The 24,166-nt window shown below is 38.8% G+C and overlaps 3 protein-coding genes across 4 annotated transcripts; 1 reads left to right on the top strand and 2 right to left on the bottom strand.

Moving 5' to 3' along the window:
* The first annotated feature begins 1,999 nt into the window (after positions 1-1,999).
* On the top strand, positions 2,000-4,303 carry LOC141661810 (small ribosomal subunit protein uS4y-like). The gene is made up of 3 exons (XM_074468819.1): positions 2,000-2,149; positions 2,766-3,147; positions 3,837-4,303. Exons 1-3 carry the CDS (start codon positions 2,122-2,124, stop codon positions 4,018-4,020), a joined length of 594 nt encoding a protein of 197 aa, XP_074324920.1. The 5' UTR covers positions 2,000-2,121; the 3' UTR covers positions 4,021-4,303.
* Positions 4,304-5,256: 953 nt separating this feature from the next.
* LOC141661809 (tubulin alpha chain-like) lies at positions 5,257-7,469 on the bottom strand. Its single transcript, XM_074468818.1, has 4 exons — positions 7,303-7,469; positions 6,659-6,893; positions 6,172-6,542; positions 5,257-6,062 (listed from the first exon to the last, which is right to left on the bottom strand). Exons 1-4 carry the CDS (start codon positions 7,393-7,395, stop codon positions 5,403-5,405), a joined length of 1,359 nt encoding a protein of 452 aa, XP_074324919.1. The 5' UTR covers positions 7,396-7,469; the 3' UTR covers positions 5,257-5,402.
* Positions 7,470-9,470: 2,001 nt separating this feature from the next.
* Positions 9,471-11,232, bottom strand: LOC141723366 (uncharacterized protein At3g28850-like). Of its 2 annotated transcripts, XM_074525151.1 has the most exons (2): positions 9,631-11,232; positions 9,471-9,547 (listed from the first exon to the last, which is right to left on the bottom strand). In XM_074525151.1, the coding sequence occupies exons 1-2, from the start codon at positions 10,809-10,811 to the stop codon at positions 9,502-9,504; spliced, it is 1,227 nt and encodes a 408-aa protein (XP_074381252.1). In that variant the 5' UTR covers positions 10,812-11,232; the 3' UTR covers positions 9,471-9,501. The 2 variants fall into 2 exon arrangements, with proteins under 2 accessions (XP_074381252.1, XP_074381253.1); XM_074525152.1 differs by having other exon boundaries at positions 9,471-11,231.
* Positions 11,233-24,166: the final 12,934 nt, after the last annotated feature.

Genomic DNA, 24,166 nt, shown 5'->3' with positions numbered 1-24,166 from the left:
GCAAATTCAGTTAAGGTGATAACAGTGTTGAGTTTTCTAAATATTTTTATCAAATGATATGGCATATATATTGCGGTTTTCGATTTGTGAGCTTATATTTATACAAGCTAGATCCCATATTATTATTAGGTTCTCGTTTGTTTCGTCAACTTTTATAAATATACGGAAATTTGAACTTCTCTGTAACTGAGTTATAGCTACAAGTTTCAAGGTAATTAAAGTATACGTGTTTGGATTATTAATATGTAACTAGAGGTTATGTAGTTAATTTTGGTACGTAATTAATATTTTTATATTAAATAGCTATATAACTTGTGGTGACCATGGTGAAGTTTAGTAACTAAATTCCCCTATTTTGTGTTAACTACAAAAATCATGAAATTTGAAGTTCCCTGTCCATTTTAAAATACAACAAACCAAACACTGTAACTCATTTTAAATTCAAAGAACTTTAAGTTACGTAATCCGGTTATATCGAAACAAACGAGACCTAGGTAAATTGCTATCTACAACGAGACACATCAACATACATTTGAGAAATTTTTTGAGAAAAAAAATTTGGGCAACCTAGCAGTTCTCTTACATTTTTTCTTGAATAATTATTTTTATAAGTTATTTACATTTCTCATAACTGAATATTTGTTGTGAAAAAATTTGAATAACTAAGAATCAAATTCAGAAAATGGGACTACAACACAGAGTTAACCAATATTATTGCCAGAAGGGTTGATGTTGAAGACACAGCAACACTAATATTTTGTGACAGCAATGGGAGTTAAACCAAAACGGAATCGAAGTAACCAGAAACTTTAGAGCAGTTGAACTTTTTGATAAGAAAATAAATTTAAAGGGGGCATGCGAAAAAACGTATAAAGGGGGAAAATAAATTGGGAAAGGCAAGGGGGGCAACAGAGGACCACAACCCAACCCAAAAACATGTAGTATGAAGAATTGAAGATTAAGTCCGCAAGTATTGACTCGGTTGGTTAAAGAGAGGAAAATTGTCCTCTTGGTCACTGGTTCAAATCTTACGGGAGGAGAATTTATGATTATGCCTCTGAGTCAGACTCTGTCGCTTAAATGCGGTTTATCTTGGTTCACATGGTTTGCAGGCTATTGCGTGAGCCCGTATGATTTACCCAGTGCGCACCCGAAGGGTAGCGGCTACGGGTTATCTACGATAAAAAAAAATTAATGCAATTACTGCTCTGTTTCCGTAATTACAAATTTTATGTGGTCCTCTTTCTATTCATTTTCGCATTATCTGTATTTGTCAGAACTCTATCCCTACCTTTCCATAATTCTCATATTAAACAACTGGCTCACCTTCATCATTCCAAATCCATTTTCAAATTGTATAATTTTAAAGTTTGAATAGTACTATACATAGGACAGTAAAAAAAGGTGAAACGATAGAGTCTGGAAATGGTTCCAAAAAATGTACCGAAATGTGATTCGTAAGGTAAATATTCGGTAACCTTTGTGAAAGGGTTGACTAATTTAGTTAAAGAGTGATGACTATCATTTTGGATACGAGTTCGAATCCCACGGGAGTAGAATTTAAGATTATATCTACTGAGTCAGAGTTTGTCGCTTAAATATGGTTTACCTTAGAATGCAGTTTACTTTGGTTTACATGATTTACATGTTATTACGTGATTTACATGATTTATTAATATGGTTTGATAATATTCCAAGTATTATTAAATTAGAAGCTCGTTTGAAAATATTATTGCTTGTTTAACATACGTAAATTAAGATTTATGCAACACCGCGAAGCCGTCACGCATTTACACATTTTTCTTAATTCATATTATGGAATGTGTAATATGTTTTTTTTCTTGGATGATAACAAAATCTTTTTAAATTAACAAATCTTATAAAAAAATATTTCTGAAAAAATATACGAAACCAGACCCAAAAGCCCATTAAGAAAAGAGAAGAACCGCTAAAATGGGCTTGGGCCAATTAATTAACAAAGTAGATAATTGAAATTAAAAAAAAAACAAAAAAGGGTTTTTAGGGTTTGAGAATATAAGCAAAAAAAATTGTTATTTTGAGAGCTTCTTCTTCAAAACTACTCGTTCAGATCCTAACGACAGCGCCGCCGTTAGAGAAGCCATGGTTCACGTCAACTTTTACCGCAACTGTAAGACCACCGTCTCCCTTAACTATACATATATGCGTGTGTATCTATACTTTATTTGTTTTTAAGAATGTAAATAATGTGAAATTGATGGATGAATTTAGCTTGGATATAATTAAAAATTGATCTGATTGATAATGTGATACTTACATTTTTTTGTTGAATCGTGTTTATTGTTTTTGAATTTATTCTAGGCTCAGTTTACTTTGTATGAAAATCACGGTTTTGTTTAATGTGATAATTACTTTATGTGTAAGCTGGTGGTTTTGTTTTGTTCTACGATAATCACGGTTTTGTGGAGGAGTATTGCGTAACGCGTAACGCTTAGCATGGTTAATTGAACTACAAAATGGTTAAGGATTAAGTGAAATGTTGCATCCTTTTAGTTGATTTGACAATTTGACTATAACGGGGTGATAAAAGTATAAAACCTCGTAATGTAATGTCTCTAGACTCTAAATAAGGTCTAGATTTGGCATATAAAACTTTGTTAAAAGTAGGACATAGTTGTATTGAAACCGTATTTTAGCTTTACGGTGTTGTGTTATACCATTTGTTAATTTTTTTTGTTTGAATGAGTTCAGTTTAAAAATATGCTATTGGTTATTTATCTGTTTAGATGGTAAGACATTTAAGAAGCCTCGTCGTCCTTATGAGAAGGAGCGACTGGATGCTGAGCTCAAGCTTGTTGGAGAGTATGGGCTAAGGTGTAAGAGGGAACTCTGGAGGGTTCAATATGCTCTGAGCCGTATTCGTAATGCTGCAAGGAATTTGCTAACCCTTGAGGAGAAGGATCCTCGCCGAATCTTTGAGGGTGAGGCTCTCCTCCGAAGGATGAATAGATATGGATTATTGGATGAGAGCCAGAACAAACTTGATTATGTCTTGGCTTTGACTGTGGAGAACTTCCTTGAACGTCGTCTTCAGACACTTGTGTTTAAGACTGGGATGGCAAAGTCCATTCACCATGCTCGCGTTCTAATTAGGCAGAGGCATATCAGGTATATACCACTGTTTTGTCCTTCACATATAAATATAGATGAAATTATTACTCCGCCAAATTTTAATACTCTGTTACCTCGCAAATAGGTTTGATCAGTATTCATTTAGCTGCATTGGTATTAAAAGTAGGCAGTTTATTGAGTAATAATTTTCTTCTCTTTTTGATTCACCTGTGTTCTGGCTATAGGAGAGTGGATGGTTCTTTTACTCTTCCCTATGGAAAGTGGTCCTGCATGCTTTCGTATATCTTTTAGTCAAGGTTTCACTTAGTAGCTTGATAGCTGGGAATTCTTTCTATAGAATTCTTATCTTCTCTAGTGTTATGAAGCTGGTCTTTAGAAATTGCTCGAGTAGGCCTACGCCATGGATGAATGTTAAAAGTCTGCCAAGAGACAGAGTCATCACTCTCTATAATGTATTGAAGAGCTGTATCTTTTATATTCATGTAGAGGTCTCTTTGTGCTGTTAGTGTCCATTTGTTTGTGTAAATATTTGACTACATACCTTCAAAATGTCCAAAGTAGTGTGACACAGACCCATGCTATTTCTTCTTTTTGTGGTTTATCTTTCTTTTTTTTAAATATCACCGGCTTTAGGTTTTCACTTAATGCCAGATTCTTTCTGTGCTTTATGGTTTTTTGTGAAAATATCTAAAGCCTTTTGGTTTGACTTGACTATACGTACTCAGGGTTGGAAGACAGGTTGTTAACGTGGCTTCATTCATGGTGAGGGTAGACTCACAGAAGCACATTGATTTCTCTCTTACCAGCCCATTCGGAGGTGGTCGTCCCGGAAGAGTGAAGAGAAGGAACATGAAAGCAGCTTCAAAGAAACAAGCTGGTGGAGATGGAGATGAGGAGGATGACGAATAAGTAGTCAATTTTGGCATTGATTAGCATGTTTTCTTGGATCCTCCGCGACTTAGTAAAATTTTCCATTGCTTAGTATGGATATTGTTTTGGATTTTGTCTGCTCAGGTTCTCTTTTATGTTACGGTGGCAAGAAAAGTTTGTTATTTGATTTTCTATAACATACTAGTCAGACTGTTTGATCAATTATATCTAATATGTGGTTCAAAAGTTAATTTGTTTTCATTTCCTCAAACCTTGTAAGGCATAAGGCCATTTACTATACTTGTTGAATCACTTTTTTTGAGCCCCTGTTCCTTGCATAACCGGATTTCACCCTCCAAATGCTTTATATATTGTGAAAATGCCATTTCTCTGTTGAACCCATTCTTTTTACCCTTGTGTGTTGTTTTCTGTGAGGAATGAAAATTTGTAAGAATCATATGATTTGTAAATTATAGTTTATCAATGCAGGTGAATACGACCTCGTATCTTCCTTTTCTTTTACGTTTATATAAAATTCTTAACTCTGATTTTGTTCAATCCTTTCTTATCATCCCCCATTCTGTTTCTTGCAAATTGCGATAATATTGGGCACCAGGACTTTGTCAGGCAAACGGAGTGTCAGGATATTGTGATTTGATGTGTGACAGTCGATATTCATTTCACAACATATAAATTCATGCAGTGTTTCTTTTAAATGCAAGTAAAATCGAGTATGAAGTTTGAAGTAATTGTTATGATCCCAAATCGTCTTTATCAACAAAGACATTCATCAGTTGCAGCATGTTTTTAGTTTCTTCATGTGACGGGGCCGTTTCGCTGTTTGATGTTACCATGCTACTGGAAGTCAAATTTGCAGTGACACAAGGCCAACAGAAATGTGACCCTGTATGGACAGCCAGGTTGTGAGGAATTGACAAAGTAGAAATTGTGTTGTTTGTACATGATCAATGTTTCTATAGCAAACTGGAGGTCTTTTAAAGTGGGAAGTGGATGGCTAACAAAAAATGTGCACAATAGTGCTGTGGTTACTTTCAAGGGAAATTACAATTGCCTTGATTGAACATGATTGATGTTCCTTTGTGTTTCACAGATAGTATAGCTAGTATGTGACTTTTTTTACTTGTATATTCACACATTTACAGTTTGAAAAAACTTTGAATATTTCCACTGTTTCAAGTTGAATTTCTAATATGAAAGAAGCATTGAAAGTTCATAGAGAACAAACCAAGTTCAGAGCTTAAATTCAACACAAGATACTAGAAATATGCAGTTAATTAAAGAAGTTAAGTTCTAACAGAAAACAGAAACAACAAATGACAGGAAACCAATGAGGCCATTGGCAATATTACTAGGGTCTCAAAAGCTTAATAAACCTACTATTACTGAATACTTGCAGCAATCTAGTACTCATCACCATCATCACCGTCCTCGCCATCTTCAGCAGATTCAAGTCCCACCTCTTCATAATCTTTCTCCAAAGCAGCCAAGTCCTCTCGAGCCTCTGAGAATTCACCCTCCTCCATACCTTCACCAACATACCAGTGAACAAATGCCCTCTTCGCGTACATCAGATCAAACTTGGTATCAATCCTCGAAAACACCTCAGCCACACTAGTTGAATTGGAGATCATACACACAGCCCTCTGCACCTTGGCCAAATCGCCTCCAGGGACAACAGTTGGAGCTTGATAGTTAATTCCACACTTGAACCCTGTTGGGCACCAATCGACAAACTGAATAGTCCTCTTTGTCTTGATTGTTCCCACTGCTGCGTTCACATCCTTTGGCACCACATCTCCTCTGTACATCAAACAACAAGCCATGTATTTCCCGTGTCTGGGATCACATTTAGCCATCATAGAGGATGGCTCAAAAGCAGTGTTGGTGATCTCCGCAACTGAAAGCTGCTCATGGTAAGCCCTCTCTGCAGATATGACTGGTGCATATGAAGAAAGCATGAAATGGATTCTGGGATAAGGGACCAAATTAGTCTGGAACTCAGTGATATCCACATTCAGTGCTCCATCAAAACGAAGCGAAGTAGTTAATGAAGAAATAACCTGAAACAATTACAACCTCCTCAACACCAAACACAACAATAAGACATAGTCTATACCAATACAATACAAACACTTAATGTCAGAGTAATAAAAATAAACCAACTTATACCTGAGAAACAAGCCTGTTGAGATTGGTGTAAGATGGCCTCTCGATATCAAGTGATTTACGACAAATATCATAAATAGCCTCATTATCAAGAAGAACAGAAACATCAGTGTGTTCAAGAAGTGAGTGAGTTGAAAGCACAGAATTATAAGGCTCAACAACAGATGTAGAGATCTGAGGTGAAGGGTAAACAGTGAAACCAAGTTTCGATTTTTTTCCGTAATCAACAGAAAGCCTCTCAAGAAGCAAAGATCCAAGCCCTGAACCAGTCCCACCTCCAACAGCATGAAAAACCAAAAACCCTTGTAGCCCAGTACAATTATCAGCCAATTTCCTAATCCTATCCAAACACAAATCCACAATCTCTTTCCCAACTGCCCCAAAATCAAGTACACAATATAAGCATAAGCATTTTATTAAGTACACAATGTAAGCATTTTAACAACAAGAATCTCGAAAAAAAGGACTTAAGGGGGGTTTAGAAAAGTACTTGTGTAGTGGCCTCTAGCAAAGTTATTAGCAGCATCTTCTTTACCACTAATAAGCTGTTCAGGATGAAACAACTGTCGATAAGTCCCGGTTCGAACCTCGTCAATGACAGTGGGCTCAAGATCTACAAAGATAGCCCTTGGAACATGCTTTCCAGCGCCTGTTTCACTGAAGAAAGTGTTGAAAGCATCATCTCCTCCTCCAACAGTTTTGTCACCAGGCATTTGCCCATCAGGCTGTAAATCAACAAAACATCAAGAATATACAAGTAAGATTAAAAAGATCTCATTTTTTTCAAATCAAGAAAACATCAAGAGAATACTTTTTCTTAAATCAAGAAAATTCAAGAAAGGTAAAAAAAGTTCACATTTTTCTTAAATCAAGAAAACATCAAGAAAATTCAAGAAAGATTAAAAAGTTAACATTCTTCTTAAATCAAGAAATGATCAAGAAAATACAAGAAAAATTAAAAAGTTCACATTTTTCTTAAATCAAGAATTCATCAAGAAAATACAAGAAATGTAAAAAAGTTCAATTTTTTTTCTGAAATCAAGAAAACATCAAGAAAATACAAGAAAGATAAAAAAGATGACATTTTTATATGTTTTGGGACATAAAAATATGATGGGATGCAAGAAAAAGAACCTGAATGCCATGTTCAAGACAGTAAAGCTCCCAGCAAGAGTTTCCAACTTGGATACCAGCTTGGCCAATGTGGATTGAAATGCACTCCCTCATTTTCTTGCTTGTTTAAGTGTTTGAAATGTGTGGAGAGAGAGAGAGAGAGTAGAGAGAGAGAGAGAGAGTAAAGAGACAAGATGTAGATCTGAGGGGTTAAAGAAAAGGAGGGTTGGATTTATACAGGCTGTATTTATTTTAGGGTTTATTTTGTAACGGTAAAATGTTTTTGGATTGGAAATTAGCTGTCAAATTTGAATTTTTTATGGGACCGATCGTTTGAGATTCTTGATTATTGTGTGAGATTTCAAATTTCAAATTTCAAATTTGATGGGTGCATTTTCTTGTTTTCTCAAAATGGGCTGAGAATTAAGATGGGCTTGCTTCAGTTTATCTTGAGATATCAGCCCAAAATGCGGTCCAAAAAACATTAGCAGTAATGGGATTTTATTATTTCAACTAGCTTTCCGGTGTGTGCCCAAAAACATGTGCTAAGAATCCGTGGTTGATACGAGATTAAGTATGTGAATCTTGCACAAGGGTGCAGGTTAACTCTGATCAGTGGGTGGCAACAATGCAACTAAGGCTGCATGTCTTTTTCTTCTTGCTAGCATGATGCAGCTACATTTGACATAAATTTCCCTAAAATTCTCGAATAACAACCAGCTCGTTTAATTTCAATAATAATAATTATGCTTCTCTGATATCTGTTGATAGTTGAAATAGTTGCATTAGTTATCCCAACTAATATGGACAATATCATACTAACGTGGAGTCAATGTCTGTTAACAAACCCAACACTTAACAGGGGATGTATATCTCGGATACATTTGGTGTGTTGTGAGTAATTAGCTTTTTAAACCGGACATTGCAGGACTGGATAAAAATCGCTTGGAGCATTTACTGCACATTCTTTCAACAAGATACTTGGCAGTACTATGTCCTACTTATCCACCTCTTGAAGAAAATATCTAGAGTGTGTGATAGTATACAATTATGGTTCGTCCTGCCAACCCTACCAATCTACCATCATTTGTGCCAGTAAAACTTTCCGGGGATTTTTATCTTGACCATACTATATAGACATGAAAGAACAGTTAATCCATGGTTGTGCACATCTAGGCTTTGGTTCAAATGATCTGATTTCTGCAGACTGACGGACTCAAACATTTCTGTTATAAGTTCAATCAGTAATAAACTCGGATAACATAGTATAGCATTAGCCTTCAGAGTCCAGACCAACATGATGTTTGGATCTAATTGCTCTCATGTACTTAAATTGTTATTGCTACAAGTCAATTCAGCTAGACACTGCTGTCAATCCCGGTCCTACTCCAGCTGCACTAGCCTGTAACTTCTGAATTCCATGGTTTTTTGTTCATGATTTTTAAACTTTTTTTTTCAAATTTTTGGTTTTTAAGTAAAGAGAGGTGAGAAATGAGAACTAAAACGCATAAGACATGACGTTTAATGACAAGGAGAGGAAACGAGTCTTGTCACCAGGCTATCAACGTATACACGTCTAACCTTTTTATACATGGAAACGTGATCGACCCTGCCTACCATATTATAGTTCTGGTCATGGAAACTAAGCCGTGCTTCTAATTACTTTCTCCATGTCTTTCTTTCTAGTCAAACTACTAACATATAATCAGTTTTAGCTTTTGCCCATGATTGAAGCTGAATTGTCTACATAGTTACCTTTCCTGTGAAATAAACACTTTTTGAAACTTATTACAGATTTGTCCAGTTGTGTCATCTAAGTTCAGGGCTAGAGATTGTTGTTTTGTTTTAACTATTTGTCTTGAACTCTCAAAATTGAGTTAGCAATCTAGGGATCACCAAGTGGGGAATAAATTAAAAAATGATGGTCCAGAAACAATGTGCAGTGGGGCTCAATGTTTCAATTCTACAAGATTGTGATATCTTGAAAGTTGCTCACTGGGGTTTGATTCATTAAAGGAGTGAACCCCATAACACTTGAGTCTGAACTCTAAACTAGAGTATGCACAACACATAACTAAACCACACCTAATCTAAGTTGGATCAGTGCCACAAAACTTAAAAGTGAGTGCAATAAGCAAGCTTAGATCAAGAAATAGAGTAAGCACATTTATGTTAAACACACCTCAAAATGCAAGAACACTACAGTTTGCTTCAAGGGACTTATTTGATAAGAAGTGTCAATATGCTGTACACATAACAAAAACTCCTGAAAATGTATACAAAGATCACAGAAGAAGTGAGCTGAGAATAATTATGTATGAACAATGCTAATTACAACAAAATGGACACCTGATAAGTCCATTCTCATTGCAATCAGGACATCTTTGGAACCCGTATTCAGCTTCCTCGGTTTCTTCTTCTTCCTCATCGTAATACTCAGCTTCATAATATATCTTGCAACTCCCTGAACATGTCTCACATGGCACAAATCTTACATCCCCGCATCCTTCACACAATGCACCACCACTACTAAGACCATAACCGCCATCATCTACCTTCTCACAACCATCAAGAACCTTCTCAAGTTGCCCGTCTTCATTCATTCGACGTACTTCCTCAGCACCTCCAATGTACTTCTTACCAACAAACACCTTTGGCAAACCACCACCTACATTACTCCCTAATAGCTCTTTCAGCTCCTCCTTGAATCCCGAATGCATCGAAACATCCCTCTCATCTACTTTCACATTCAACCCTTTTAAAATAACTCTAACATGACAACAATCCTCATAAGTCTTCCTCACACCTCTCAAGCTTGTGAAATACAAAACCACCTTTTCCTTGCCAAAAACCTCATCTTTATAACCACCATTCAATGTCTTCGAGTCTGCAACAAGCCCCACCACTGGCCTCAAGTGAAATGGATTATCAGGTGGCAAATCTTCCAATGATTTCTTAAATTGAGTAATAATATCCGAATCAAAATCCGATACGAAAGTATCCGAATTCACATCATTCTTAGCAGCCTCCATCCACAATGGCTTACAAGAATCTTTACAATTCTCTTGAATCAAATTCGAATTCACACTAAAAGAAAAACTCCGATAATTCCGATGAACAGGGCTTAAATCTTCAAGCCCTTGCATCAATTCTAATGCATCAATCGTCTCAGGCTCACCAGGAGGGGTTCTAACAGGAGTTCTTGGAACAACTTTTGGTATTTTTTCATCAATCATTTTAGACCAAGACTTGGCCTCAAGCACACCAATAGAAAACTCTTTGTTTCTTGTTTTCTTGTCACTAAAGTCATGAAAAGTTTCCAACTTTTCATCATTTTGGTGAGTTTGAATAAAAGGGCTGTCAAGTTTTAAAGAACCAAGAGTAGTGGAGGTCAGAGCTACAAGATGGTAGGTGTCACCGGCGCGTTGTGGAGGGTGGTGCACGTGCATTGAGTAGCTGCGCGTGATGGGTGTCAATGGCTTGTGGCAGTTGTTGCAGACCAGGTCTTGTTTTGATGTTGCACAGCCCATTGTAATCTAGAAATGTGTGTTGTGATCAAGTTCTTGGTTTCTCGAAAAGAGGTCAATGGTTCGACTTCTAGCGTGTACGTGAGCTTAACTATCAAAAAGTGTAAGCTGCATTGGAATTATGATCAAGTTTGAATAAAGAAAATATGTGCAAGTAGTATAGGCCTCTGTTACTTGTCTAGAATCATGGAAAAGAGTGAGAAAACTTGACTTGTTCAAGAGGATGAAGAAAAGGTGACTTTTACAGAAACATATCAAAGGGATGTAAAGGGATTAATGTGTGTGAAATGAAGAAATGGAAATGAGGATAATTACAAAAGGAAAATATTCAAGATGAAAAATACTAAAGCATGTCAAGAAGATATGAGGAGAGAAGTGAATGAATGTGGATATGCACAACTTGTTTAACTGTTAACCAACATAAAGAGAAAAGAAGAAGCCATATAATGAAAAGAAATTTCACAAAGTCACAAGATAGAAAAAAATGAGAGGCGTCTAAACAAAATTAACAATTTTTCCTAATTTTTTAAAATAATTAAAGTTTTCTTTTGATTGCATTTTTTGTTCCATTTGATTTAATAATTGCAACTTGTTAAGCAACGTATTCTGTAAATAAATTTTTTTGTAATTACTAATTTTTAAAATTACGGGTGTGGTTGATTATGGTAATTTATTTTAGTTGCATGCGAAGATGTAAAAGATCATTTCGCAGTTTATTTTTCAAAAATTTATATTTTTGTAAAAAAATCAAAAATAAAGTATTTTTACAAAATGTTTATGTGTATGTATATTTTTTTTAAAAAGACCCTAACTATTTTCTTAAAAATTAATATTAAGTTATATTTACATGAGTAAATATTAAGTTTGGTCCGTGAACCGAATAGATAAAAAAATAAATTGTCATTATTTTTGTTACTGAACTGAATCGAAATTATATTATAGACCGAACTGATCGGTCCGGACCAAATAAACCGAATTTATAAAAAAATGAGGACCTAGATATTACATTTGAGTTCGATTTTTCGGTATCAGTTGAGTTTGGTCGCCCGTAAATACTAGTATTAATAGAGGTAATAGATATATATGTGATAATATGTTCGGGCCAATCAGAAATAGGGAGGGGGGATATGGATTTGAAAAAAGAGGTTGCTATATTTGGGCGAGAGGATGATGGGGTTTGTTGAAATTCAAACACAGCCCCCATTCACATATTGGTTTTTTTTCGATGTTGATTACCGATTTTCAAAGAGTTTACATTTGCGAGTCCCAGACGCTCCCGTTTTGTCTACTTGTACATAAAGGTGGCCAATTATGCGGGCTGTGCGGTCCGGGCCGGGTTGGATACGGGTTAGTGTTTAGAAGTTTGAATTCGTAATCGGCTCGTAGATAAAACGGGCTGTGCCGGGCCGGGCTTGAATCGTGAAAACTGAATTCGTAACCAACATTGCCAAGTTTAGAAGACCATTTTTGACCTATTTCTCTTTATACTACGTTATATTTGTTCATTATTATTTTATTTTCACAATATAGGAAAAAATAACTTCAGAGCTTTTAAATTGGTATTCAAAATTATTAGTATTGTGATCTGATCGGTTACAAATTAACTAATAATAAAAGAATCCCAGCATTCATATAAATTATACCGTGTCAAGTTATCAATGTCAAAACTATTTTTTATTACCCAATTTGATATATTTAACACTATCTTATTGATTATAATCGTTTATATATTCTTTTGTTGGTCTTTCGGAACCCTCTTCTTATATAGAGAATTGTAGACAACCCTTGATTATATTATAAAATTTTATCAAATTAGTTGCTAATTTAGAATAAACTTTATATTTAAATATAATAAAATATTTAACACTTGAAATTTAAAAAAAAAATTGTTATGGATAAAAAGCTAAGGTTATTACTTGCTGTATTTATTACTAAGATTCGGGAGCTCAAGGCCTTTAATGGCTGCTCTCGTGTTTCGTAGCTTAATTCTGCCTTTACGAGATGCCTACGTATCTCTGTGAGTTAGAGAATCAAGCCAAAAAACGTAGTTCTGATTTGTGGGGTGAGGCCCCTTATATAGATGTGGGAGTCCTTGAATTGGACTTGGTATAGGAGACTTGGTGGACAAGCCTCTGAATTAGGATAGACTTAGGAGTCCTAGGAAGTAGGAAGCTGATTCCTTATCCTTTTAGGTCCCCTTGAGGCTAATCTATAAGGATTTATATCCTTATCGGGACTCTTCTCAGTAGCTGATTTTTCCCTTATTAATTAATTACGAAATTAATTAATAATCAGGGCTTTTGGGCCTTTTTTTTATTCCACCAGACCTGATCTGATCCATCAGGCTTAACCTTTCTGGTGTGAATATCATACATTTTCTTATTGGGCCTAGCAGTCCATTAATTATAAAATCAGGACTTATTTATCCTTATCATTTGCCCCCCAACTTTTGGGAAACATTGATCAGGTTTCGCAGAAGTTAAATCTATTCGTTCCCTTTCAGGGTTTCGTTTTTGCGTAAAGTGTGGAGCGACCTACACATTTACAATGAATCTTCCTTTTATTCAGAAATTATCTTAATTTCCAGGAATTTTTCCCTTAATTTCTGGGATTTATCCCAATTTTCTGGGATTTTTCACTAATTTCTGGATTTTTCCCTTAATTTCTGGGATTTATCCTAATTTTCTGGGATTTTTCCCTAATTTCTGGATTTTTCCCTTAATTTCTGGGATTTATCCTAATTTTCTGGGATTTTTCCCTAATTTTCTGGATTTTTCCTTAATTTCTGGATTTTTCCCTAATTTTCTGGGATTTATCCTAAATTTCTGGATTTTTCCCTAATTTTCTGTATTTTTCCTTAATTTCTGGATTTTTCCCTAATTTTCTGGATTTTTCCTTAATTTCTGGATTTTTCCCTAATTTTATGGGATTTTTCCTTAATTTCTGGATTTTTCCCTAATTTTCTGGGATTTATCCTAAATTTCTGGATTTTTCCCTAATTTTCTGGATTTTTCCCTTAATTTCTGGGATTCTTCCCTAATTTTCTGGGATTTATCCTTAATTTCTGGATTTTTCCCTAATTTTCTGAAAATATTAGTATTTTTCAGAAATTATTTAAGGAATTTCCTTATTTTCTGTAATTTTCCAGGAATTTTTCCCTCCTTTTTTTTTTTTTTTCTTTTCTCTCTTTTTTTTTTTTTATGCAGATTTCGACCAGGAATCCATTCGGCCAGGATCCTGGTCGAATTAACCTTCAGTATGCCTTGGTCGACTGAATTTCGAGCAGGTTCTATTCGATCAGGAATCCTGGTCGATTTTCGGCCAGGATTTTCACCCCTTCCTTTTTTTTTTTTTTTTTTTTTTTACAGTTTTCGAGCAGAAAATTTTCGAGTAAGAAATTTCAATTTCGGTCAGGATTTTCGGTCAGGAGTCCTAGTTTTGACCGAATTAACTTCCCTTGGTTGCCCAGGTCGATAGAAATTCGGGCAGGATCCATTCGACCAGGATTTGGCCTTGCTTTCTGGTCGACAATCTTCTCAGGGTTAAGAAAAGAGGATCAGGATTTTCGGTCAGGATTTCTATATAATTCTTGGTCGAATAGGTTTAAATTCTGGTCGAAATAACCATTTTCTTTAGCCCTTGTCGACAGAATTTCGACCTCAACTCTTTGGATTAGGAATGTATCTGGGTTTATCTGGGTTTTGCATTTGGGCCCTAATTCTTTAATTAACTGGGCTTCTTTGGGCCTGGGCTAGTTCATGTCTTTCCAATCTGGGCCTTTTTCTGAATCTGGGCTTCTTGTACCCACAGGCCCAATAATTCTGGGGCTGGTCTAAAAAAAATTTTAGAACCTTCTGGAATTTTCGAGGTTTTTATGGAATTTCCAAATGTTTCTGGATTTTTCTAGAAAGTTTCCATTAATTCTTTAAATTCCTTGTAGAACATTCCAGAATATTCCTTACTTTGGGCCAAAATGGGCTTTTTAAGGCCCATTATCCACTTATTTCTCCTATATATAGGTGGGATGAGAGTGTGCTTCTTCACACCTCTCATTTCATTTCTCTTCATCTCAAACTTCCTAATCTTCTCCTCTCTCAAATCCACTCCTTCCTTTTCCCAAGTCTTTTCCAGTCTTTACTAGATGGCTGACAAGAGTTCCGAGAGGGCGGCCAAGATAGCCTCGGCTTCAAAACGAGGTAAGGATATCGAGATCCGCTCTTCATATATGTCTTTAATTGATATGATTAATACTAGGGGGGATGAATATCCTTCCACTGCACATCTCGACTCCTTTAATCACTGTAATATTTGGCATAACATAGATTTCAATAAACTAAATGCTCGTTATAATGTCCCTCCCCCCTTTAGACTAGTTCCAGTCTCTGGTGGTGACCGTACTTGCCACTGGAGGCCCGATACTCTCTTCATCTACACCGACGCCCTTAATGTTGGGCTTAGGTTCCCTTTCCATCCTTTTATCCCTCATCTTTTGGCTGACTTACAAATCAACCCGTGTCAGCTTCCTCCAAACGCCTGGAGGAATATTCTATGTTTTATGGTTTGTTGTCTTAGGGAGGGCTTTCCTCTTTCTGTAGCCGTTTTTAGGAAAGTCTTTCAATGTTACAATAGTTCTTCCAATATTTGTGGCTGGGTTTATGTCAAACAAAGGCCCAAAAGCAAACATATCTTTAATAGCGCCTCTATTCCTGATAATAATCCAAATTGGAGGAATAGTTTCGTTGGGTTACGTTGGGAGAATGGCGACTGGGGCACGCTCTTTCGATCTTCCTTCGGGAAGGTCAGTGATGGTAGCCTCAAATCCATTCACTTAACTCCTGAAGAAACTATCATTTACAATGGGCTCACTCAGGATGATGGCACCACCACCAGCTGGACTCTTTTAGAAGAGTTTTCCCTGATTCATGTGGGACTATCCTCTGTTTCTCAACAGGGTATTTCTCTTCCCTTCTCAATTTTTCTTTATTTCACGCATTATTAACATCACTTATTTTGTCTTTTGCTTTGTTTTAGCTGCTAAGGAGATTAACGAGGACAATGTCCCCTTGGTCGAGGAAACAGCTAGGATGAAGAAAGCTCGGTTAGCAGGCCTAGACACCCGAGGAAAGGCGACAGAGCCTATCTTCTTGAGAAAGCACAAGGAGCCTATGGGGGAGGCTTCAACTGAAGGAGCTGAGGGCCATAATGCTCCTATCACTGCTGCTGCCCCTGCTGCTGCTACTACAGGCGCCTTTCAGCCTCTCTGGGGATTCCGCCGAGGGGATACCGTGGTTGGTTCCACGAAGCATGCTTGGGATTGGTCCTACCATAGCGTGACTCCAAAGGACTTTACTGATGTGGTGGCCACCCCTGACCTTGAGAGGATTAAGCTCATGGGAGCCCAATCTCTGGCTTCGGTATGCCTTCTCTTTTTTAAACTTATTTCTCGTTCTTGTAGCACTTTCTTGCCTTATACTTTGTTAATTGTTTTGTTTCAGTCTAACGCCTACTTTCAAGGCGCTGTGAGGCAAGCCGAATCATGGAAGCGGGCTTCTGATAAGGCCGATAATGCCCTCAGGAGGCAGCAGAAGAAGTATGCTACCCTGGAGAAGAAGCTCAAGCGCAAGGAGGAAGAACTCGGAGAGTCTAACGCCGAGCTGGTGGTACTTCGGGCGGATAAGGATAAGGCTATAGACAACTATCTGGACTCGGAGGAGTTTGCCCAATCTATGAGGACTAGGGATGATTCAGTCTTTCCCGAGTTTTTTAGGACTGGTTGGGACACGGCCCTTGGGACCGTGAACGGGGCTTGTCCTGATATTAACCCGGCGGACTATATCTGCCCTGATGACGAGGCTTTGCTACAGAGGTTTCGTACCCGAGTAGTTGTCTCAGACCATGTTCCTCAGGATCCACTCCTTCCTCCTCCCGAGTCTTCTTCCAGACCTGCTGAGGACGACAGCTCTTCCTCCTCCTCCGAGACGACAGAGACATCCAGCGAGAGTGGAGAGGACGATGATATGGATGCCGAGGGTACTTCAGCTCCTTAGAGCTTTTTCAGCCCTGCGTGGCTTTTTTTTATTTTCGAGACTTTATTTATCAAACTTTTGTAACATCTATCAGATCTATTTCATTTATCACCTTTTATGCTTGCATCCATGCATTTGATTTTTATTTGTTAGGCCACAAACATACTTTGAAGAACTTATGAATTTCATAAAATTGTCTGGGATTCGTCCCTTACACAAGTCTTAATAAATTTCGTAATAAAACTAAAACATATAAATCCTAAGCAAGCAAAGCTTCAAGGTGCTTTTCAACCTACTCGCCATCCTGACGAGTGAGAATCGTACTTCGATCATCTCACACGTAGTAAACCTTCAGGTTTTGTGCGTGCCAGGTTCTCGGGACTTCAAAACCATCCATAGTCTCCAGCTTGTAGGTTCCTCTACCCTGAACGCTCTTGACTCTATACGGCCCTTCCCAATTTGGTGCAAGCTTTCCTTTCTGTCCGACACCAGAAGCCTCTATTTTTCTCAAGACTAGGTCACCTTGTTTGAAAAACCTCTCTTTAACCCTTAGGTTGTAGTAGAATGAAGCCTTTTTCTGATATTCTACTATCTTTGCGTGTGCTTTATCTCGCACTTCATCGATTAAATCCAGGGCTAACTTCTGCCCTTCCTCATTTTCTTTTTCATCAAAAGCCTGAATCCTTGGAGAAGAATGTGATATCTCCACGGGAACTACTGCTTCCGCCCCATATGCCAACATGAAAGGAGTTGCATTTGTCGTGACTCTACAGGTAGTCCTATAGGCCCACAATATGGGAAGTATCTCATCCACCCAGTTATTTCTTGACTTTTCGATCCTCTTCTTTAGTCCATCCAGGATTATCCGATTTGCTACCTCCGCTTGCCCATTGGCTTGCGGGTGAGCCACAGAGGTGAACCGTAACTCAATTTCATTTTCTTCGCAATACTTCTTGAATTCCTCGTTGTTGAATTGTGTTCCATTGTCAGTGACGAGGATACGGGGAATTCCATATCGGCACATAATGTTTTCCCACAGGAATTGTGTAACCTGCTTAGTTGTGATTTTGGCCAAAGGTTTGGCTTCGATCCACTTGGTGAAATAATCAATGGCTACAATCAGAAACTTCCTTTGTGATGTGGCCATAGGAAAAGGCCCTAGAATATCCATCCCCCACATAGCAAAGGGAATAGGTGAGTTGATAGAGGTCAGCATCTCGGGGGGTTGTCTGGCGACTGGTGCATGCTTCTGACAACGATCACACTTCTTTACATATTCTTTGGCATCAGCCATCATTTCTGGCCAATAGAAGCCTAAACGAGTTATCTTATGAGCCAAGGCCCTGCCCCCCAAGTGTTGCCCACAAATACCTCCATGCACTTCCTCAAGAGCTAAGCGTGCCTCATCGGGCCTGAGACACCTCAAGTAAGGAACCATGAAAGATCTTTTATATAGAATCCCATCTATCAAAGAGTACCTTAGTGCTCGAACAGTTAACTTCCGTGCCTCAATTGTATCGCTTGGCAACCAACCGGTCTGAATGTGAGCCTTGATGGGATCAATCCATGACGTCCCCAAGCCTACGGGAGCCACAAGCTTAACATCTATGCTTCGTGTCTTCAAAACACGGAAGTACACACTTCCTGAACTTTCTTCAATCTCAGATGAAGCAAACTTTGATAGCGCATCTGCTTTAGCATTTTCTTCCCTTGGAATGTGTTCAACATGGCATTCATTAAATTGGGTCATCACAGCCCTTACTAGGCGAACATACTTTGCCATCGTATCATCCCTTGCTTCAAATTCTCCCTTTACCTGGGATATGATCAACTTCGAGTCTCCACGGACCTTTAAGTTTTTGACTCTAAGTGTCCCAGCTAGACCAAGGCCAGCAATCAGGGCTTCATACTCTGCCTCATTGTTTGTGGTTGGGAAGTCTAGCTTCATGGCATACTCAATTAAGAATCCATCAGGGCTTTGCAAAACCAACCCTGCTCCACTGGAATTTGTTTTTGATGCTCCATCAAAATAGAGAACCCAATATTCTTTCTCCTTGTCCCCATTGTCGACTCCCTTGTCTTGAGGTGTGGTATCTTCCTGCCCCCCGACTTCTTGGTTGGGTATGGTACATTCCACCACGAAGTCAGCTAGTGTCTGGGCTTTTATGGCCATACGTGGCTTATACTTGAGATCGAACTCTCCCAACTCTATTGCCCACTTAATCAGTCTCCCACTTGCCTTGGGACTGTGAATGATATTTCTCAGTGGCTGATTTGTTAGCACTTCAATTTGGTGAGCTTGAAAATAAGGACGCAGCTTTCTTGAAGCCATTACCAAGGCTAAAGCGAATTTCTCAATGGCTGAATAATTCAACTCAGCACCATGCAAAATTTTGCTGACATAGTATACGGGTTTCTGGACTTTCAGTTCCTCCTTAACCAACACCGCGCTCAAGGCGCTTTCTGAAACAGCCAAGTACAAGAATAAAACTTCACCCAGAACTGGCTTGGCCAACAACGGGGCCTGGCCCATATACTTCTTTAACTCTTCAAATGCCTTCTGATTTTCCTCACTCCATACAAAGTCTTTAATGTTCTTTAATGACTTGAAGAATGACAAGCACTTGTCTCCTGACTTGGAGATGAATCGTCCTAGCGCAGCAACCCTTCCTGTGAGTTTCTGAACATCCTTGACAGTTTTTAGGGGTTCCATGTCCAGGATTGCCTTTATTTTATCGGGGTTAGCCTCAATTCCCCTCTTTGAGACCATCAATCCCAAGAATTTTCCAGATCCTACTCCGAAAGCACACTTCGTGGGATTCAACATCATCTTGTGGTACCTCAGGACCTCAAAAGCTTCCCTCAAATGGGTTATATGATCAGTCTTTACTAGACTCTTGACTAGCATGTCATCAACATAGACTTCCATAGTCTTCCCAATAAGATCCTTAAAAATTTTATTCACCAACCTTTGATAGGTGGCTCCTGCATTCTTGAGACCAAACGCCATAACAAGATAACAATAAACACCAAAGTCAGTGATAAATGATACCTTTGGAATGTCATCCTTATGCATTTTGATCTGGTTGTATCCGCTAAACCCATCCATGAAACTCAGCATCTCATGTCCAGCGGTGGCATCAATCAAAGTATCAATTCTAGGCAGCGGAAAACAGTCTTTGGGGCATGCATCATTCAGATCGGTGAAGTCTATACACATCCTCCACTTTCCATTAGCCTTCTTCACCATTACAGGGTTTGCTAACCACTCCGGAAATTGAATCTCCTCAATGAAACCAGCCTCTAAGAGCTTTTCCACTTCCTACTTTATAGCCTCTTGTCTTTCCGGGGCAAAATTTCTTTTCTTTTGTTTCACTGTATTCCGGCTTGGATCCACGTTTAACTTGTGGGTAATTAACTCCGGGTCTATGCCTGGCATATCAGCTGCTGACCATGCAAACACATCACTATTTTCTTGCAAAAATTTCACTAACTTCCCTCTAAGGGGCTCCTCCAATGTAGCTCCAATGAAAGTCATCCTCTCAGGATTCTTGGGATCTAAAGGAACCGAAACCAATTCTTCTGCTGGCCTTCCTCTATTCTCATCATTTTCTCGAACATCCATATCTTCAATAGGAAGAACCTGCCCCCCGACTCCATCTGCCCTCAAAGAGGCCACATAACAGCTTCTAGCCATTTTTTGATCTCCTCTCTCTTCTCCAATCCCGTTTCGGGTGGGAAACTTCATGACTGAATGATAGGAAGAGGGGACTGCCTTGAAGGCATGTATCCCTGTTCTCCCCATGATAGCATTATAAGTTGAACTAGCCTTTACCACCACAAAATCCAGCATCTGCGTTGCTTGCCTTGGCTCCGTACCTATGGTGGTTGGCAATTTAATTATCCCTTCCACAGGACATTCTACTCCATCAAATCCATATATCGGCATGTCGGTTGGTGTCAACTGGGAGTCGTTATACCCCATCCTTAGAAAGGTGTCGTGGAGCAAGATATCCACAGAAGCACCATTATCCACAAGGACCCTCTTAACCGGGCTATTTCCTATTATCGGCGTTATGACCAGCGGGTCGTCATGGGGAAACTTCACACCCTCTAGGTCGGAATCATCAAAAGCCAATGTTACTTCTGTCCTGGCCCTCTTCGGGGCTTCTCCAACAATATGCATAACCTCTCTAGTATATGCCTTTCTGGAATTTTTGGACAATCCAGCAGCAGTTGGACCTCCAAAGATCGTGTTTATCACAGGCCCTCGAGGTCTCGGCCCTCCATAAATGGTGTTTATAACTGGTCCTCTAGGTTGGGGATTCCGCCCCTGATCATCTTGGTCCCTCCTACGATCTTCCTTCCATTATTATTTCTGTCTCCTCCATCTCCAGTATACTTGTTCAATCTTCCTTTTCGAATCAAAAACTCAATTTCATCTTTCAACTGCCTACACTCATCGGTGTCATGGCCAACATCTTTGTGAAACCTGCAATACTTGCCCTTATCTAGCTTGGCGGGATCAGCCTTCAAGGGCTTAGGCTAGCGAATATCTCTGTCTTTCTCAATCTCCATCAAAATCTGACTTCTGGGAGCATTCAGCTTAGCGTATTCAGTGAACTTTTGCCCAGGTCCTCCCTTCTTGGGGGTTGAATCAGGGTTTTGTTCAGTTCTAGGATATTTATCCTTAGCGATATACTCCAAATCAGTTTTTCGTTTCTTGCCTCCAGTGGGCTCATTACTTACTACGGCCTTCCTCATACTTTCTTCAACCTTGATATACTTCCCTGTCCTCTCTTGGAGCTGCAACATGCTCTCAGGGGGTCGTTTGGCCAAAGACATCTTGAAAAACTCATCCCTAGTTCCTTGTTGCAGTGCTATCATGGCTACCTTATCATCAAGGTCTGGGACTTTTAAAGCCTCCTTTGTAAAACGATTTAGGTAATCTCTTAAGGATTCTTTAGCTCCCTGCACAAGACTCATAAGAGATGCTGAACTTTTCTCATGGACTCTTCCACTGATGAATTGCTTAATAAAAGCCTGACTTAATTCTCTGAATGATCCAATAGAATTTGGGGGTAGGCGACTGTACCATCTTTGAGCCATACCCGACAGGGTTTGAGGGAAGGCCCGACATTTTATAGCATCATTCACGGGTTGCAGCAGCAGTGCATTAGAGAATGTCCTAACATGATTAGCGGGGTCTCCCGTGCCATCATAGGCTTTGATAGTGGGCATCTTGAATTTTCTTGAGATATGGGCATTCATTATCTCTTCTGTGAAGGGTGGAGTTGGATCATCAGGATCTCCAAGGGGAAGGAGATTGCTTGGATCAGTTCTTGGGACAGCAGCCCTTCTTCTTACCGGACCATCCAGGTCTATGATAGGAGGAGGATTTCTCCCCCTAGGAGGTATGTGGGGTCTGGTGGCTTGGTGAGCCTCCAAATCACGCCTCAACCTTTGGATTTCAGCCTCATGAGCCCTGATCTTTTCCTGCACTTCTTGGTGATTCGCCCCTGGGGTGCTTTGGGGGCGTTGCCTTCCATCGGCCATTGGCTCTTTTCCAGGACGCCTCCTTCTCGGGGCCACTTCATCATCCGAAGATTCGGAGTCTCTCTCAGTGTATGGACCAGAAAATTCCCGATCCTCAGGGATAGGATCCAAACCTCGTATATAGGGGGGCGACCGCCCTCGTGCTTCGCTTCGCCCAGCATATCCACTTCCTCCAACCTCAGGGTGAAGGGGCATCCCATAAGGGGGGTTAGTAGTAACAATAGTTGAATATTCATACCCGACGGGTCGAGAATTCACAGGTATATGTATTTGTTGAACTTGAGGATTCGTACCTTGAATAGTCGGGGGAGTTGTCCCTTGTGGCTGAGGATGAGTTGCCCCTGTCTGGGCTTCCCCCTGAGTAGATGCATAAGTTGAATGGGGAGGAACCTCCACGGTTGATGAAATCACCTGGGTTGTCCCTGATGGTGTTCCCTCCTCCAGAGTGCTGGTTGTTCTCCGTGTTCTCGCCATGGTTGTTGTTCCGTTTTTCCCACAGACGGCGCCAAATGTTATGGATAAAAAGCTAAGGTTATTACTTGCTGTATTTATTACTAAGATTCGGGAGCTCAAGGCCTTTAATGGCTGCTCTCGTGTTTCGTAGCTTAATTCTGCCTTTACGAGATGCCTACGTATCTCTGTGAGTTAGAGAATCAAGCCAAAAAACGTAGTTCTGATTTATGGGGTGAGGCCCCTTATATAGATGTGGGAGTCCTTGAATTGGACTTGGTATAGGAGACTTGGTGGACAAGCCTCTGAATTAGGATAGACTTAGGAGTCCTAGGAAGTAGGAAGCTGATTCCTTATCCTTTTAGGTCCCCTTGAGGCTAATCTATAAGGATTTATATCCTTATCGGGACTCTTCTCAGTAGCTGATTTTTCCCTTATTAATTAATTACGAAATTAATTAATAATCAGGGCTTTTGGGCCTTTTTTTTATTCCACCAGGCCTGATCTGGTCCATCAGGCTTAACCTTTCTGGTGTGAATATCATACATTTTCTTATTGGGCCTAGCAGTCCATTAATTATAAAATCAGGACTTATTTATCCCTATCAAAATTGATTTTAAATTTTATTTTACCGTGGAATAATTTTGAATAAGTGTGATTATACTACATAACCACTTTAAACGATTTTATCAAATTTTAAGAATTTCTTAAATAAAAAATTGTGTAACTTCGTTTTTATTTTGATATTTAAAAATTTGTAACTATATATATGACGAAAAATAAAATAAATTATATATTTATATATTTAAAATAATAGATCTCAATGTACAACTAAAAGATCTCAATTATATATTCCATATTTACCAATATGGAATTATTGGTAAACAAAAATAAAATCTAAAAGATCTCAATGTACAACTCCACTAGATCAACAACAACATAAAGGGCTCTGCACAAACTCTGTAAAATCAACTGAAAAAATGGATAAGTTGCGATATCCGTTTTCCCCAGTTTGGGAGGCTTGTTTACAATGCTACAAACATGTTTTGTTCCATTCACGTCTTGTAGTTCTTGTATGGTAGCATGTTAACAATAATACTCTTGTAGTCTTGAGGGGGGAATTCGAAATTTTTGCTTTGCGGGAAGATTAGGGCTGAGTAAAACCGAACCGAAACCGAAAAATTGAATCCAACCGTGTTAATTCAGTTTGGTTCGGTGCGGTCTTGATTTTTTTAAAATTTGGTCTATTCGATCAGGACTGAATAAACCGAAATAAAATTCGGTTCGGTCCGGTTCTTTTAAAAAATATTCCGGTCCGGACCGAAT

This window comes from Apium graveolens, chromosome 5, assembly GCF_009905375.1.
Source record: "Apium graveolens cultivar Ventura chromosome 5, ASM990537v1, whole genome shotgun sequence".
Classification (NCBI taxonomy): domain Eukaryota; kingdom Viridiplantae; phylum Streptophyta; class Magnoliopsida; order Apiales; family Apiaceae; genus Apium; species Apium graveolens.
The sequence above is the reverse complement of the archived record's forward strand: the minus strand, read 5'-3'. Positions and strand labels throughout refer to the sequence as shown.

Bases quoted from the DNA above. Each gene is read 5' to 3' on its own strand.
- LOC141661810 (XM_074468819.1), top strand. From the start codon at position 2,122: ATGGTTCACGTCAACTTTTACCGCAACT. The intron at 2,150-2,765 runs GTAAGACCACCG...TTATCTGTTTAG, and splicing joins CGTCAACTTTTACCGCAACT to ATGGTAAGACATTTAAGAAG. The intron at 3,148-3,836 runs GTATATACCACT...ATACGTACTCAG, and splicing joins ATTAGGCAGAGGCATATCAG to GGTTGGAAGACAGGTTGTTA.
- LOC141661809 (XM_074468818.1), bottom strand. From the start codon at position 7,395: ATGAGGGAGTGCATTTCAATCCACATTGGCCAAGCTGGTATCCAAGTT. The intron at 6,543-6,658 runs GTACTTTTCTAA...ATTTTGGGGCAG, and splicing joins TGCTAGAGGCCACTACACAA to TTGGGAAAGAGATTGTGGAT. The intron at 6,063-6,171 runs GTATAAGTTGGT...TAATTGTTTCAG, and splicing joins TCAACAGGCTTGTTTCTCAG to GTTATTTCTTCATTAACTAC.
- LOC141723366 (XM_074525151.1), bottom strand. From the start codon at position 10,811: ATGGGCTGTGCAACATCAAAACAAGACCTGGTCTGCAACAACTGCCAC. The intron at 9,548-9,630 runs GTGTCCATTTTG...ATACATTTTCAG, and splicing joins AATGAGAATGGACTTATCAG to GAGTTTTTGTTATGTGTACA.